Source organism: Polistes canadensis, unplaced genomic scaffold, assembly GCF_001313835.1.
Source record: "Polistes canadensis isolate GaletaPanama2010 unplaced genomic scaffold, ASM131383v1 scaffold_210, whole genome shotgun sequence".
NCBI lineage: Eukaryota > Metazoa > Arthropoda > Insecta > Hymenoptera > Vespidae > Polistes > Polistes canadensis.
Window position 1 is genome coordinate 167,341 of NW_014569757.1, and position 17,215 is coordinate 184,555.

General features: G+C 27.5%; 6 protein-coding genes across 8 annotated transcripts; 3 read left to right on the top strand and 3 right to left on the bottom strand.

Moving 5' to 3' along the window:
• Nucleotides 1-151: 151 nt before the first annotated feature.
• Nucleotides 152-1,821, top strand: LOC106790007 (methyltransferase-like protein 5). Its single transcript, XM_014754629.1, is given in 5 exon segments — nucleotides 152-504; nucleotides 568-692; nucleotides 762-927; nucleotides 1,083-1,424; nucleotides 1,512-1,821. Coding segments are annotated over 5 exon segments (957 nt in total). The 5' UTR covers nucleotides 152-476; the 3' UTR covers nucleotides 1,808-1,821.
• On the bottom strand, nucleotides 1,798-4,139 carry LOC106790004 (alpha-aminoadipic semialdehyde dehydrogenase). The gene is made up of 8 exons (XM_014754624.1): nucleotides 3,830-4,139; nucleotides 3,523-3,739; nucleotides 3,249-3,436; nucleotides 2,983-3,182; nucleotides 2,665-2,909; nucleotides 2,468-2,577; nucleotides 2,147-2,407; nucleotides 1,798-2,056 (listed from the first exon to the last, which is right to left on the bottom strand). The coding sequence occupies exons 1-8, from the start codon at nucleotides 3,980-3,982 to the stop codon at nucleotides 1,844-1,846; spliced, it is 1,587 nt and encodes a 528-aa protein (XP_014610110.1). The 5' UTR covers nucleotides 3,983-4,139; the 3' UTR covers nucleotides 1,798-1,843.
• Nucleotides 4,140-4,293: 154 nt separating this feature from the next.
• Nucleotides 4,294-9,131, bottom strand: LOC106790034 (exportin-6-A). Its single transcript, XM_014754674.1, has 16 exons — nucleotides 8,980-9,131; nucleotides 8,613-8,816; nucleotides 8,349-8,540; nucleotides 8,104-8,263; nucleotides 7,745-8,001; nucleotides 7,498-7,664; nucleotides 7,116-7,422; nucleotides 6,952-7,044; nucleotides 6,701-6,869; nucleotides 6,487-6,625; nucleotides 6,050-6,405; nucleotides 5,634-5,961; nucleotides 5,305-5,502; nucleotides 4,950-5,228; nucleotides 4,694-4,859; nucleotides 4,294-4,613 (listed from the first exon to the last, which is right to left on the bottom strand). Exons 1-16 carry the CDS (start codon nucleotides 9,079-9,081, stop codon nucleotides 4,536-4,538), a joined length of 3,195 nt encoding a protein of 1,064 aa, XP_014610160.1. The 5' UTR covers nucleotides 9,082-9,131; the 3' UTR covers nucleotides 4,294-4,535.
• Nucleotides 9,132-9,547: 416 nt separating this feature from the next.
• Nucleotides 9,548-11,625, bottom strand: LOC106790036 (notchless protein homolog 1). Of its 2 annotated transcripts, none has more exons than XM_014754676.1 (7): nucleotides 11,616-11,625; nucleotides 11,057-11,413; nucleotides 10,755-10,994; nucleotides 10,403-10,656; nucleotides 10,088-10,325; nucleotides 9,790-10,011; nucleotides 9,548-9,712 (listed from the first exon to the last, which is right to left on the bottom strand). In XM_014754676.1, exons 2-7 carry the CDS (start codon nucleotides 11,403-11,405, stop codon nucleotides 9,573-9,575), a joined length of 1,443 nt encoding a protein of 480 aa, XP_014610162.1. In that variant the 5' UTR covers nucleotides 11,406-11,413; nucleotides 11,616-11,625; the 3' UTR covers nucleotides 9,548-9,572. The 2 variants fall into 2 exon arrangements, with proteins under 2 accessions (XP_014610162.1, XP_014610163.1); XM_014754677.1 differs by lacking the exon at nucleotides 11,616-11,625 and adding an exon at nucleotides 11,589-11,612.
• Nucleotides 11,626-11,909: 284 nt separating this feature from the next.
• LOC106790035 lies at nucleotides 11,910-15,102 on the top strand. Its single transcript, XM_014754675.1, has 11 exons — nucleotides 11,910-12,072; nucleotides 12,185-12,221; nucleotides 12,281-12,410; nucleotides 12,691-12,928; nucleotides 13,008-13,172; nucleotides 13,237-13,413; nucleotides 13,792-13,987; nucleotides 14,049-14,128; nucleotides 14,221-14,456; nucleotides 14,545-14,775; nucleotides 14,835-15,102. Exons 1-11 carry the CDS (start codon nucleotides 11,944-11,946, stop codon nucleotides 14,956-14,958), a joined length of 1,743 nt encoding a protein of 580 aa, XP_014610161.1. The 5' UTR covers nucleotides 11,910-11,943; the 3' UTR covers nucleotides 14,959-15,102.
• A 331-nt stretch (nucleotides 15,103-15,433) lies between these two features.
• Nucleotides 15,434-17,190, top strand: LOC106790002 (PI-PLC X domain-containing protein 3). Of its 2 annotated transcripts, XM_014754622.1 has the most exons (3): nucleotides 15,434-15,665; nucleotides 15,727-15,945; nucleotides 16,319-17,190. In XM_014754622.1, the coding sequence occupies exons 2-3, from the start codon at nucleotides 15,801-15,803 to the stop codon at nucleotides 17,179-17,181; spliced, it is 1,008 nt and encodes a 335-aa protein (XP_014610108.1). In that variant the 5' UTR covers nucleotides 15,434-15,665; nucleotides 15,727-15,800; the 3' UTR covers nucleotides 17,182-17,190. The 2 variants fall into 2 exon arrangements, with proteins under 2 accessions (XP_014610108.1, XP_014610107.1); XM_014754621.1 differs by having other exon boundaries at nucleotides 15,434-15,945.
• The last annotated feature ends 25 nt before the right edge of the window (nucleotides 17,191-17,215 follow it).

Consider the following 17,215-nt stretch of genomic DNA (forward strand, 5'->3'; position numbering starts at 1 on the left):
GTCAATGAATTTATTTTATTAATATAAGCTTTTCTTTGGACACGTTATAAGTCAGTGACGTACTCTATACTATATACGATTATTTTTCTTTTATATATTTATTTTTTTAATTAATTTTTTAATTATATTAATGATCACTTGCAGCGCGTAGCGCTGTAGTCGCAACATTGAGGTAAGCTATATTTCTTTAGACAGTTACCCTACCTAGCTAGTATATTTTAGATTTTAAGTGAGAGAGGTTATTTGAAGAAATATAAAAATATGATTATCTAGTTTTAAAAAGTGTTTTTATAAAATTTCTTTTAATCATAAAAAATTCATATGAATTGTGTGTACAAAAAAAATTAAACTAGCCATCACACAAAATCGCATTAGAAATAATAATTTAATAATAAGTTTTTGTTAGAACAATGTAAACTTAGCTATTCAAAGACAATCAAAATAATTTGCATTTTTTGATAGAAAAACGAGGATTGATGGCTTTTTCACAACCAAATTCAAGAGGTATATGATTCAAATAGATATTATTTGTTTATGTAATATATAAACATAATATTATTTTTATAGAATTGCAAAATCGAAAAATCTTAGAAGAATTACAGTTAAAGAAACAAATGCTATTAAAGCAGGGTGTTGCACCAACCTTAAATACATCATTAGCTGTTACTTCTACTGGCTCTGCGTCTACTGTGGTGATTAATTATTAATTTTATTTAAATAAATAAATTTATCATTTTGAGTATTCCTTATACTCTTTCTAGCCTAATACGCAATCTACTGATGGTGTAGCAATGAGTGCATCGCAAAGAGCTGCTTTACATAATGCGCATGCAGCATCTACGGGTTACTTTGTTACACAAGACTCTTCTTTTGGCAATTTAATTTTACCTGTTCTTCCAAGATTTGACACTAAATGAATGCTTGTGGGTGCATTTAATTTAGTTGTAATTAATATCTAATAAGAGACTGTGTATATAAAATAGATACCAATGAAAACACAGAAATACAGACAAGATTCAGGTCTTTTTTATTTTTTTACATATTAAAAAATTTTCATCAAGTGCTAAGTAAAAGTCAATAAGTGGCAAATATGATAAGTCTTCGTAAGCTCGAGGAATATCTACAGCAGATCGATGGATTTGAGAAACCAAAGATAAAACTTGAACAATATACTACAAGTGCACATATCGCTTCGCATATGTTATATACTGCCCAATCTCAATTTGATGATATAGAAGGACGTATCGTAGCTGATTTTGGATGTGGCTGTGGTGTTTTATCATTAGGAGCTCAAATGCTTGGTGCAAGTCATGTAATAGGATTTGAAATAGATTCTGATGCACTTAACATCTTTTACAGAAATTGTACTGATTTAGATTTATTTGTTGAATCGATACAATGTGATATACTTCAATATTTACCAGGTATGCTTAAAAAGAACAATCTTTTTTTATATATGTAACGAAAATTTAATTAAAGTGATATTTTATTTATATTATAATACATTGTAGGAAAATTTGAAAAATTCTTTGATACAGTGATCATGAATCCACCTTTTGGAACTAAAAAAAATTCAGGAACTGATATCAAATTTTTAGAGGTTGCTATTAAAGCAGCTTCTAATACTGTATATTCTTTACATAAAACCAGTACGAGAGATTACGTTCTTTCAAAAGCTACACAACTTGGTGCAAAAGGAACAGTAATTGCCGAATTAAGATATGATTTACCTCGTATATATAAATTTCATAAAAAAGATTCTGTTGATATTCAAGTAGATTTTATACGATTTGAATTAAATTCTTGAGTATTTGTCAATTTATTAATGAAATTTAATTTTTATTTATTCGAACTTAATACCCTGAGCAAGAGGAAGTTCATTTCCATAATTGATAGTAATAGTTGCACGTCTCATGTAATGTTTCCAAGCATCGCTTCCACTTTCCCTGCCTCCTCCTGTTGCTTTTTCTCCACCAAATGCTCCACCAATTTCAGCACCACTGGTACCGATATTGATATTCACTATTCCACAATCTGAGCCATGAGGTCCAATCCACTAGAAAAAGTCCAAGGTAATAATTAACATTTTTATTGATTGTAAGTATAAGTTAATTTAAATTTAATCGATATATATATATATATTTACCTGAAATATATTTCCAATATTTTTAGTAAAAAGAGAACTACTTAAACCTTGCTCTACATCATTATTAAGTGCTATTGCTTCTTCCAATGAGTTTGCTTCCAAAATATACACAATTGGCGCAAATGTTTCCTTTTGTATAATCTTTGCTTTAGGTGATAAACCAGAAACTATTGTTGGTTCAACATAAAAGCCAGGTCGTTCCAGTTTTTTGCCACCAAACTCTATTTTACCACCACTATCTTTTGCTTCTTGTATCGCTGCCTATGAATTAATAATTTATAAACATATTATATTACAAAATTATAAGTCTTATTGCAGTACCATATATTCATTAACAGCTTGTTCACTATGCAGTGGTCCATATAATGTTCCATCATCCAGAGGATCACCAATACGTTCCAATATACTCTTATATGCTGTTATGAGTCTTTCTAGAAACAAGTAAATACATCATTATAATAATTTACGATCGATGTAATTCTCATATTAAGTACTTTTGAAGCATGTTTTCAATTTACCTTTAAACTCCTTTTGTATTTTACTATGAAGAATTAATCTTCTCGTTGTAGTACATCTTTGTCCAGTTGTTCCCACACAAGAAAAAACTGCAGCTCTGATTGTCATTTCCAAATCAGCATCTTGTGCAATTATTAAGGCATTATTACCACCAAGTTCTAATAGAGATCTTCCAAATCTTTCTTGCACTTTGAGCGCTACTTGCTTTCCGACGGTTGTACTTCCCGTAAAAGAGATAAGTGGGATACTAAAAATACATATGATTAATATATGCAAAAATATTTATTTATTTATTTATTTACTTGCTTGAGACATCTTACCGTGGATCGTTTACCAGAACCTGTCCAATTTCTGATCCACCTGTTACCATAGATGCAACAGAACCTGGAATGCCATTTCTTTCTAAAACATTAGCAATGATTTTAGTAGTCGCAATGGAGATAAGAGGAGTGCTGGGTGCCCCTTTCCAAATAATTGTATTTCCACACACCATTGCTATTGCAGTGTTCCATCCATATACCTAAAATATTTTACTGTGTTCGTATATTATATAACATACAGTTTTAAACTTAAAAGGTCTACGTACTGCGATTGGAAAATTAAATGCAGATATAATACCAACAACACCCAATGGATTCCATTTTTCTAATAACATATGATTTTTTCTCTCAGATGGGAAAACATTACCAGGCAACATTCTAGATAACCCAACCGCATAATCACATATATCTATAAATTCTTGTACTTCTCCGATACCTTCTGGTAATATCTTGCCTAAATATAATTCAAATTAATTGTTAACAAAATTTTTTACTTAAATCTATATTGTTCATATCTAATTATTTTCTTTTTTATCATACCCATTTCTAAAGATACCAATCGTCCTAAAGGTTCTAAATTTTTTCTTAATTCAACACCAATTTGTCGCACTATTTCTCCTCTTGTAGGTGCTGGCAAGGATACCCATTGAGGCCATGCTTTTCGTGCTTCCGTAACAGCGTTACTGGCTTCCTGAGGTGTAGCTTCTCGAACTTTAGCTATAACTTTTCCATTAGCTGGAGAAATGGATTCAATTATCTGCAAAACATTATTATATAGTTTGGTAATATATTTATGAAATGAATTTTTAAATCTTAATTTATTAACATATTATATTATTTTACATACTTTACCGGAACCTCCCCATCTTCCGTCAAATAAGCCTGAATTTTCAGAAATAAGTCCCAATTCTTTTAAAAATCCATACCTAGGATCAGTTACCAAGTATCTTGCCATTGTTATTTTAGGAATGTATATGCTTTTTGATAGCAGATGTAACATTTCGTATTCTGGTGATAGTTAACTTACTAACTAATGCACCAAAGAAGTAGAGATCTTAAGGTTATCTGAATGATATTCTTTATCAAGAATAAATAAGTAGATTAAAACATTCATATGTACATGTATTCATACTTTTATCAGTGTTTATATATATGTAACAGTAAAAATATCACAGTAAGATAATACAATTACTTCTACTATTGAGATTTGAAAACACAATATAATAATTATTCTTTAAGTATTTTTCTATTAATATTATTATTATTATTATTATTACATTAAAAAGTATAGACGATTCATAAGATAGAACATATAAAAAGACGAGTTTTATTAATAACAATAGTTTTGATATACATTAAAGTCGCGGCAGTGACACACAAGATAGTAAATATTACAAAATGTTTTAATTTATCTTTTTGTGAAATGAAAAAATTTATATTTTATCTCTAGGCACTGGAAATAGTCTTAAGGAATAATGATTTTTTTCAAATGCTATTTATGAAATATTATCAAATGCAATCACTTTATTATTTTAATACTTATATGTATTTTTTTAACCTGGCCTACACAGTTGATAACATCGTAAGTCAGAAATAAGTTGAAGAACAGATCTTGTTAAAGTTGGTTGGTCCTAAAACATTCGTTCATTCCTTTATGTATTTATCAATCTTTTAAATTATTAGTTTCTATTTTATATTTGATTTTACTTACAGTTGATTTGTCGAAGTTCTCTAATAATGTAGCTCTTTGCATGTCATCGACACCTTCACAGCTAGTTAAAAATGTAGGAAGAAAGTGTTGAAAGAACCATCCTATATTTACAGATGCTAAACTATGTATAGCAACTGCAATTTCATCAGCTAATAGATTGTGAGATCTAAAAATGGAAAAGAAGAAATATTTTAATTTAATAAATTTAATTACAATTATTATTATATACAAATTAATTATTACTAAGCACACTTACTGTTGAAATAAAACTGTAAATAGGGCCATTAAGAATCTTTCAAGTAGATGGACTTTAAATATAGACCTTTGATATAGTCGCCACCTTGCATTAAGTAGTTCAAGACTTTGCAAACTTTGGCGAAATATATTAACATCTGGCTGCAATAAAGCTTGACCGAAAGCTTCCAAAATTGCAACTAATTCTTCTTTATGTTCAACAGGTTCATCCTCATCTGGATGACCAAGTGTCCGTAATACTGATGTATTATAAAAGTATTGCCATTGATGTGTAATAATGCTAAATAATAAAACTATTTATTATTACTAATATGATTAAAATATAATATAATAGAAATCTTTGTTTGTATAAGTACCCATAAAAAAGTTTTAATAAAACAAGTGTAGTATCAGGAAAAGCACTAAGATCATTTCCAACAGCAGGCCATACGTGACCCAAACATAAATTGATTACAGATGGAATAAATGCTTTGGATGCACTAGTAGGTGCTAATATTACTAATATTAATATTTCCAATAATTGATCTAATGCAGGTCCAACAGAAATATTTTCTCTGTAAAAATAAAATAATTATTTCTCATAAACATCATTTCTCTTATAACACATCAACAACAAATTTTAATGAAATGATTATTGATTTCATAATATAACTAAAATTAAAACAAATCACATATTTAAATATACCTGGTATAAATTTGTAGCATTTCTTGTACTGCACTTTGTGTAAATTCAGGACCTAATTGTTGTTGCAATACTAAAAATACTGAATATAAAAAATTAAGTACAACTTCGCATATATTATGATATCTTATCAAATATGGTAAAAGTTCTAATGATCGATCGATACTAGGTTTTAAGTTAGAGTGTAACATCTTTTTGACAGTAGTTGATGAAGAAGAACAATCCTCTAATAATTGAGTTAATGATGGTACAATCGTTAATATCGTTGAATCAGAAGGTAAAGATTGGCCACGTGCTCCTAGAGGTTCTGTTAAAGATCCTACCATTGTGCCTATTTAAATGAAATTTGTAATTATTTAATAGAATAGAATTAATTTTGTTAAAGATATATATGAGATAATATAAAGATATATATTTACCAATCAGTTTTTCTCTTATAGTTCCATCTCCAGTTGGTAAAATAATACCATTAATTAATGCTCGTCGTAATACTTTGATAGTGTCAGGTTTTAAAGATGGATATGTTCTCATAGAAATTAAATCTCTAAAAGTACCATTATCCCACAATATAGGTTTCAAGATGGCAGTAATACTTTGAAAAAGATGAGTTGCAGAATGAACGAGATTAAAAGGTGGTACATCACAAGATGCAGTATATGTTAATGCCCAAATACACGAATTAACACAACTTTGACATAACGTGTCTTTTATTTTTTCAGGTCTTTTTGCTATCCAGTGACACCATGCCTGAAGTGATGCTAACAGTTGTGAATGACTAATAGAATACAATCATCAATTAAATATATAAAGAGATATTTTATTATTATATCAACTTTGATATCAAAGTTATACTTACACTTCAATAATATCTAATACTATGGTTGGTGGTTGCAATGCCGCTTTATAAAGTTGATTATCTCTAGCAAAAATACATGCATCTAATGTTTGTGAAACAACTTCTTCTGCGAAAGATTGATCTATAGTTGATTGATCCCCTTTAACAAAATATATATCCTTTATATAGAGATTAAAATATTATTATTTTCAGATGATTATTAACTAAGACTTACCAATAAAAATAGAATATAATCTAGCTAAGGCTTGAGTTGTAGAAGCCAAATCACGTAAATGTACGTGAGCATTAGAAGCTTCTGTATCATTTAGTAAAATAATTTGATTATTACTTATTGCGTTACCTAATTCTCCGAATATTATTAAATTTCCTTTCCAAAAACGATACTAAAAAATAATCAATAAATTACTTTTTTTCTTAAACTAATAATAATTGTATAAAATTTATTAATTACAATTAATAGTATACCAGTAATGTAAACACTGGAATAGGTGATACATCTGCAAGTTTAGCTAAGCATTCTATATTGCACCTTAAAAAATGTTGCCACTCTGTTTCTTCCTAGAAAAACGGATATAAATTGCATAAATTTATTTAATGTTTAAGCTTAGTTATAAATACAAATTACTTACATTTTCATCTAAACTTTCTGTATCAAGTTCTCTTAACGCTTGTGCATTAAATTTAAAACACATTTTTTGAAGTACTCTTTCAGCTAAACCTAATGCTACTGACGAATATCGTGATTGTGAATTTTCTAAAAGAACAATCCAAATATCCAAACGTCGAAGATACTCATTTACTGTAGAACATCGTTGAAACGTATGCTGACAAAGAATTTCTAATAACATATTCACAAGAGTTCTAGGACATGATTCAACTTGCTTCAAATGATTTGTTACAAATAATTGAAAGAATTCTGTTATTTTTCCCATATAACTAAAAAGATATATATTTATATATATATTTACATTGATTTTATTTTAATATAATACATGTTAAAATAATAATTACCTTTCATCCACAGAGTCTAAACGTCCCACGTGTTGAAATATATTTATTCCATTTGTAAATATATCTAATAATAATGATTTTTTAACATTTGGAATATGCAAAGGCCTGTACAGGAGTTCATTTATAGTAGTCACAGCTTGTACAGCCATTTCTATTTGTTTACCATTCTATAGAGAACAGAGAATAAAATAAATGAAACATACAACTTTTTTTAATAGATTGTTATTTTTGAAATCTGAAACAATACCATAGTATCATGATATTTAGCACAGGAAAATATAGCTTCCAATAAACTATTAGAAATATGATCTGCCAAAGCAATCCAGCTAAATAAATGTGCTAAGACTTGAAGTATAGCAATGGAAACTTCACTGGTGCCTGTTGCTAAACCCTCTACGTCCAATACTGCACGTACAGGTGGTACTGTTTGACCACTAGTAGGAGAAGGTGGTGGTGTTGCAGTTCCTGATCTATTCCTTAATTTTGTTGTTTTTTTTAAAAGTGCTGTATTCCAAATAAAAATAAATACAAAGATAAAAAGACAATATATATGTAATACACAGGATTACGAATATTTGTCAAATATAAAGTAATTGATTGGTATACCAGTTAGTGTATCCAGTGTCAGAGGCACTTGAGCACTAAGTAATCTTAACAGTTCATTTTTTCTTTGTACTGGTAAATCCTCTCGTGGTGTAGCTAATTCTTCAGAAGCAGTTCTTAAGTATACCAAACCTAGCAACCTTGAATGCTTATGATCTAGTAACTGTTAAGATAAGAGATATTAAAGTATAATTAAATTATAGTTAAAAACTATCAACATTTTGTATAAATATATAAATTTATCAAACCTGTAAAATGTTGGAGTAAAAATCGGGATAAAAATGTGGCCAATCGTGTCTTGCAATGTCAACTACTAACTTTACTACTTTATTTCTAACAAATGGTACAACAGTTTTTTCCAATGACAACGTGTATAAAGTTGATCGTGTAAGTGCTCTATCCTCCCAAGGAAGAATTGGCCATCTTCTACCAATAGTTGTCTAAAATAATTAAGTTAATTAAAGTAATTAATAACTTGTATATAACATATATTATAAATGAATAACATTTACCTCTAACGTTGATAAAGCAAACATGCTAACATAATGATTATTTGTAGATGACAAAAAATGCAGACATGGTCTCCAGGAGTCAAGTCGTCCTGCAAATTCTTGAAAACTATGTTCAATCGTTCTCTTACGTTCGTTAGTTGTCTCTGGTGAAAAAAATTCTGTCATTAGGTGTTCCAAACTCTGAAGAGCAGCTGCATCATCATCCTAAATAAATTTGAATAGTAATTTAACTTAAATTAAACTAAAGTCAATAAATATATGATAATTATTATGCATTTATTATTTTATTAATTATGTCGATTTCGTTAAATCAGTAATTAATTCGTTATTTAAAATACAATATAAATAATAATTGTATTCTACTCACCATGTTTGTTACTATTAGTAATAATTTATTGATATAAATATAATATAAACATAGATTCAATGAGGTTAACTTTTCTGTCTTATATTTTGTCTTATATTTCATGTCAAATTGAGCATATTTTGGCGAATATGCATGCAAATGTATACAATAGGAAGTTGCAGCTCTGCATATAATAATATTGCAAGTAATAATAATCACTGTTTCTAAAAGATGCACATAATTGGTTAATTCAAAATAAAATCAACCAATCAAATTCGACCATTGGATAAAGATGGTTGCAATTTGTGTACTAAATTAAAATTACTTCTAAAATATTTAATACTCCGAACCAGTTATTGACAATTCTGAATGTAAATAACAATACTAATTAAAATATGTACACTGATAAACTACTTCGTAGATATATCGCAAATCATTGAAGAACCAATTCGTAGATACGCTATGTATCATTGACGAACTACCTGGTAGACACAACATTTACTATTTTATGTATGATTAAATATAATATTGAAAAGGATTTGATTTCTTATTGAATGAAAATATAAAACACGGTAAATAAATATTTTTTAATTTTTTATTTTATTTCTCTAATATTAGTTTTGCCATAATTTTAAAACTTTATCTTTTCCACCTGATGCAACACGAAGACCATCAGGAGACCAATCCACAGCATAAACTTCATCAGCATGTCCAGGCAAATCCTCGTGTAATTTATTCGTTTTCATGTTCCATACTATAAACATCATCCAAAAAAATACAGTAATACATTTAAAATATATAAAATAAAATAATTATTATTGCATGGTATACCTTTCAAAGTTGAATCAGCACTACCGCTGAGCAATAAACGTGAATCTGCACTCCATGTAATAGAATAAACAGCTTGTACATGACCTCTTAATGATGCTATGTAATTGCCAGTATTAGAATCCCATAATTTGATTGATTTATCAAAGGATGCTGATGCTATTATACGACCATCCGGTGAGAATTTGACATCATTTATTAATTGCTGATGGCCTGTCATCCTTGCTGAAATAATTCAATGTTAACTGATGCTTTCTTAACTTAAAAAGAAAAAAAAGCAATAACTATTATTTCGTAGTACCAATAGGCTTTTTTTCTTTTTCTGGCTTCCATAAAAATAATGTAAAGTCGTCTGAACCAGAAACGAGCTTTTCTTCGCCTATTGAGTTATATTGATTCTTTGCATATTCTAAGGGATCCTCTATTTTGTCTTTTGTATTACTCATTTGAAAAGGACCAGTTCTTAATACATAATCTACATTCAATGCTAATGTATTTACCCAATGACCATGACCTTCAAGTGTTCTGCACAGTATTCCCTAAATTATATTTTATTTAAATATCAATGTATATCAATTTTTATAACAGATAAATCTATTTTATTAAAAACTCTTACATCTTCAGCTCTCCATACTCTGATAGTTCTATCTTGAGATGCAGAATATATGAGACCGTTACCTCCCCATTTAACACAGGTAACACTTTTTGTATGACCGGAAAGAACACGTACTGTTTGACTAAATGTCACATCCCATATTCTTAAGTCGCAGTCTTTAGATGCACTTATTAAATATCTACAATCTGGATTTCTATGATAAGGCTCCCAACTTATAGAAGTCACCCACATTTTATGTCCAATCATTGCCTTACCTACAAATTATAGATTAATTTAATTTAAAATTATTAATATAAATATCTAAATTTATTTGTAAATTAAATTAAATTAAGACTTTTTTCCAAGTATTTACCAACTTGTTTTCCTGTTTTTGGATCCCAATGTAAAATCATACCATTTTTACAAGCTGAAACCAATTTATTACCGCATGGTGACCAAGAAATACATAAAACCCAATGTTTATGTCCTTCACATGTATAATATGGAGTTTGCGTATAAATATCCCAGAATCTTACAGTTGTATCTCCAGAACCACTAGCCAAGTATTTTCCATTGGGTGAAAAAGCAACAGATATAACAGCTTCCTTATGCCCTGAACAATATAAAAATAAAGTTATAATAACTTCATTATATACAATTGAATCTCTATATTACCTTCTAAGGATCCAGTACACCGCGTTACTGCTTTAACTTTAAAAATTGCTTGTGGTTGATACACAATTTCAAGAACATTTTCACTTATATTAAAGTTCTTTTCTATATTTTTTTCCAACGTATCTGTAATTTCTTTGTTATTAACATAGAATGCCAGTGGGACTGGGTCTTTGTGCTGAAGTAAAGCATTGCAAATTGCTTGAAGTTTATCAACCGTTACATTAACTGGTAAATCCAATAAACCACCTGGAAGAGTTTCTCCAGTATCAGATTTAAACTTTGATAAAACCCTGGTAGGTTTATTATCTGTTTCGTCGTCAAGTTTTCTTTTAGTCATTTTAACTGACATTTCTTTTTCTATAAGATATTATTTATATATGATTTTTATATTATAGGTTAATTCTTGTTAATACTTATCATTTCTCTATAAATACATTATATAAAATTTATATAATTATATTACGACAGAGTAATCATATTAATTTAATATAATAATCAAAATTAAATTAATATTGGTAATTACAAAATATACACAAATACTTGAATACATATACAGTACCACGTGCTTGCTGAATTTATTAAGACAGATTTTCATAAAAAAAACAGAAGAAGCATTTAAACACAAGGTTAAGATTTTAAATCAATTTCGCGCTTTTTTTCAACCAATGACAAATATTATTTATAAAATTAAATGTGATTCTTTATGAGTACTCGCCTTATTAACAGAAATGTTTGGTATTGAATGTAATGCCTTAAATTCAAATCCTTGTGATCAGTTTCGAAGTTCGTTTTAAATAAAATAATAAAAAAGAAAAGAAAATTGTGTGAGGGAGAGAAAAAAAGAGAGAAATATTTTAATTAGTTAACAAGTTAATTTATATATAAGAATGGATATTGTAGAAACCGTAAAAAATATTTTATGTGAAAATTCATTGGTAACAGCTAAGAAAATACGTTTGTCGTTTATTGAACGAATTTTTCCTGAGTATAAGAATTATGTCGTTATTTTTAAAAAAGTGAGTTTCAAAAAGATTTATAATATTAAAAATATTTAAAATAATTTTATAATGGTATATATTAATCATATATGTATAAATAATTTTATTTATTTTTTAATGCTTTGTTCAGTTCACGAAACACAGTGAAGTGGATTCATCTTTTTATGGTATGACATAAATTATATGTGTAATTATATAGCATTTCATAATCTTAATTATATTTCAGATTTAGAAGTTACTGGTGATCCTTTAGTATATTCATTTAATGATGAATGTATAAACAGTACTTTAATAACAGAAAAATATTGGGGGCAAGATGAAGAAGGATATAATCCTCTCACAAGGATTGAAGCATGGTAATATATTTATATATTAATATATTTATATAAGGTGTTCTAATTTAATTTTTCCGTAAAATTTTTTATCAGTGTACTCTATAAAAGTAAAAATAAGAAAGAAATATTATTTAAACGCGGGCTTTTTTAAATGTTTTATTAAAAAGCTATAACATTGATTAGCAAAGTAAAAAGTATTTTTTAATATTCGTATTTTACTAAATGTGTTATATAATTAAGCATCTCGATATTATTAATGTGTCTTATAATTATTTATAAAAATATTATTTTATTTTTACAGCACATTGCTGAATCTTTGTCATGAAAAATTGCACATTGATGATGTCATACCGATATTCATACTTTGTGATGGGAAAGATCATAACAAAACTCTTATATTAGGTACTATCATTGAGAAAAATTGGCTCAATACAATAGAAGTTACAAGTAATAGTATGAAAGAACTCGATTTTGTAAAAAATGTTTCTTCCAAGCTTTTATCGAAACATCTTGAATTATCATTTTCAGAACAAAATGATGTGCGTGTTTTATGTAATTTTTTTTTCTTTCTAAAATATAAATATTGATATTAAGTCATGGTTTTTTTGTATTTTTCAGGTATCAGTGTTTACTTTGAGTACCTATGATTTATTTGGATGGAGGTATGAAATGCAAGAATTATCAGAAATTGAAAAATTGAATTTTGAAGGAAGTATAACGCTTAACATAATAGCAGATAATATGTTATTTGATCCGCCTACAAGATCATCCAAAAATAGTTTAGTAAGTTTATTACAATAAATATATATATTAGAAAAGTAATATTTAAATATATATTTCCTTGCAGATTCTTGAAATTATTACTGGAAGAAACGATAGTGCTTTGGCGAATTTGTGGCATCAATTGTTATTATTAAATCAGTATCTAACGATATTAGATATTTTCAAGGAAATGAATGCAAAATCATACAATAATCCGAATTCGTTACAATACCCAGATAATTTTGTAACTCCATACGCAAAGGTATTTTTATAAATATTTATATAAAGTAACATATGTGCTTATATATTATACTTACTATTTATATAAATTTTGAATAATAAAATTTATTAATAAATGTTTCTTAGGGAAATTGGACAGGTTGACATCTAACGATACTAGTATGTATTCTTCTGGTATTGTTGTTTTTTGTATGAACTGTACAAACTCAAAAGAATTCTTGACAGAAAAAACAAATTTGTTTGAAATTGCTGTGGTTAATGTCTGATGTAAAAATTTAGCTAATTTGTAGCACGGTCCAATTTCTCTAAGACACATTTATTAATAATTTTATTTTTGGACGAGATAAACAACTAATTGAATAAAATTTATTTTTGTGTATGGTTACTTATCATAATGTAGGATCAAGATCAAATAATGGATGATGTGAATCTTCTACTTATCAATAATTATAGCTATAGAAAATCTAATTATAATATAATAGAACAAATATGCATTGAAACAGATGAAAATAATATGAAATTAAAACAGTGCATTGAAGCTGCAATTTTTAGACCAAATCTAGATTTTACTGATTTTATGTGGGAACTACTTATATGTAAGTATATAAATAATTTTCAAGATATTAATTAGTTAATACTAAACATAATATTTTGTAGGTACTTCTACTTATATACAGATGACAGAATGTATGCATAAAATATTAAAAGAAATTCTACTCGGTGAATGCCAACCACAGGTATTAAATATATTTCAACTATATATATATAAATAATTATATATTGCAAATAAACTATAACACATATCTTACATTAAGGGTTTATATTTTAGGTAAATATAACAAATAGTACAACACTTGCTAAAATTTTGCCCGAATTATCTCATCAAAAGACGGTCACGCATTTATTAAACGAAAGTTTACCACTAGAAACTTTAATAGATATAGGATTTGAAAAAGTAAGCAAGGATTATAAATATATTTTAATGAATACGGGCATTGTTACATTCAATAGCATATACAAGAATTTTAAAAAGAAACCGGAGCAATTCGACTCGAATTTTTATAGGTAATATTCTTATAAATGTTTATACATAGTTATTTTTATAATCGTATAATTAATCTATTAATTATTTTTTTATTACGTGCTTTCATAGGAAGAAATTGATTAATATGATTCAAGTTCATATTTGTTTGGAATTTATGCTGCTTTTGCAGGAACATATAAGTTGTGAAACAGATGTTCTACAATCATCATTGGAATACATTATAAAAGAAATGGCAACTACAGAATTTTCGATGAATACTTTAGAAGATTTATGTAAAAATAAAGTATATACTTTGACCATTCCCGCACAAGATATTCTTATTAACGAAATTAATAAAGGGTACGTATAATCTTGAAATATTTTTCTTATTTACATATTATAATTTTTATTTTTATCAGCATTCCCGCAACATGGAAAGTTGATCTTTTTTCTGAATCGGAATTATTGAAAACCAAGACAATAACTTATTTTAGTGATTTACCCATATTTCCTCCTAATTTGTACTCTACAGGTAAAAAATAATATACATTTGGATTTATGAATTATTACAATTAAAAAGAATTTATGATGTACGTAGATAATATATTCATTTATTTTTTAGATCAAATAAATAAAATAAATGAAGCATTTCACATGGTAACAGCTTTGATTTCCTCTACTAAGAGTGCTCATATATAATTTGGATAAAAAAATAAAATGTATATAAATATTTAATAAAATATATGGGTAATGATTTATAATATAATTGTTAAAATATATTTAACTAATTGCAGTATTATTTTTGTGTTATAGTCAGATACATATTTTTCAATAATTACTTTTTAACGCACATATTATAGACAATTAACGGTTCAAAGGAAGAAAATATAAATTACTTTCTTTTTTGAAAGATGACTCTTATTTAAAAATCGCGCCAGATGTGGAGTTGGAATGATGGGATTGGAAAATAATTCCTGATATAATTATTAGGATCGTTGACGTCTTTCTTTATATTTTATTATATTAATATTTGTACTAAAAATGTTGAATTAATATTAATACATTTTCTTTTTAATTTTTTTAAGGTTTATAATGATTGGTCACTTTGATTCTATTTAGGTCAATCATAAATTATTCGTTCGAAGGTTTCAATATGACGATACAATTTAAAGAATTACCGTGAGAAAATGAATCAGATTTATGATATAATACGTCCAACTTATTATTCATGAGTTACTTTATGAAGTCAGGTGAATTATTCTTACTTGAAATATATTTTGATCCATACTCATATTTCTTTATTATTATAAGGTTTAACTCGGTTAAAAACGAATTTGACGTTATTCTTTGAATACTTTACACAACACAAGTATTTTTAAATAATAATGGAACGCAAATATGGAAGTGAACAACAATACTGTACAGAAACATATTTGAATAAAAATATTTCAAAAGATAATTTAGAATTCTGGATGACACAACTTCCGGAACCATTAAAAAATATACCTATAATATATCTCGCCATACCCGGTAAGTTTAAATATCTTTGACGTTTACATAACATCGATAAAAATTATAATATTATATAATAAATTTTTTAGAAATTAATTTTCATTCATTATTATTTTGTTTTATTGTATAATATATATAATATTACGTATTTTAGTAGCAAAGGAAAATTTTGGTACATCAATTATTTCTTTTTATTTGAGAGTTAATGATAGTGCATCAGAACAAAATTATTTTTAATTTCCAATAATTAAAAATAATCTATAATAATAATAATGCTATAATGCATGATACTTCTATATATTTAAAAAAAAAATCCTAGAATTATTTCCAAGTGAGGAGAACTGTGTTGGAAAGAAAGAATATTTTCAAGGTAATTCATTGTTCATTTCAGGTTCTCACAATACGATGACTTATTCTATAGATCGACGTAACGATGTAGGTCCGGATGAGCCTGCATATATAAGAGCATTGGGTCGTTATTGTTCGATTTTGTCAAAGCCTATTATTTTTAATTGGTCTGTTACACAAAAAGATAGTGTAAAAGAACAATTAAATGGCGGTATAAGATATTTGGATTTACGCGTAGCTACGAAAACAAGGGACAACAATATTTATTTTCTTCATGGTTTGTACGGATCAGAAGTGATTAAGCCATTAGAGGAGGTTGTAAATTGGTTGAATGATCATACGAATGAAATTATCATTATTGATTTTCAACATTTTTATCGTTTTACGGAAATGGATCATAGTCGTCTGATTGCGATAATAAATGATATTTTTCGTGGCAAATTATGTCCAACTTTAGCATATTTCGATCACGTGTCTTTAAATTGGCTTACTTCGAGAAAGTATCAAGTTATTGTCATTTATAGAAATGTTTGCGCGGTGAATCATCCGTATTTATGGCCAAGTGTTTTCTGGCCGACACCTTGGCCAGATACAGTGCGTGTAGATCAACTAGTTAATTTTTTAAATGATAAACTTAAAAAACGTTCTACCAAGATCGGTTTAATATCGCAATGTCTCTTAACTCCTAATATATCCTACGTTATGAAACACCTTTGTGGAAATTTACATTCAAATTTGACGCCAACATGCCAAAAGGCGACTCTCTATTGGATAAGTCTACAAAAATCTGGGCCTAAAGGAATAAACATTGTTATAACTGATTTCATATCTGAACAAAATTTTTTATTCCCAAAGACAGTTGTTCAAACTAATCTTAAACTTTTAAAAGATTCATATAGTTTGTAATTACTCGTACAAAAATGATTTCAACAATTGGAGG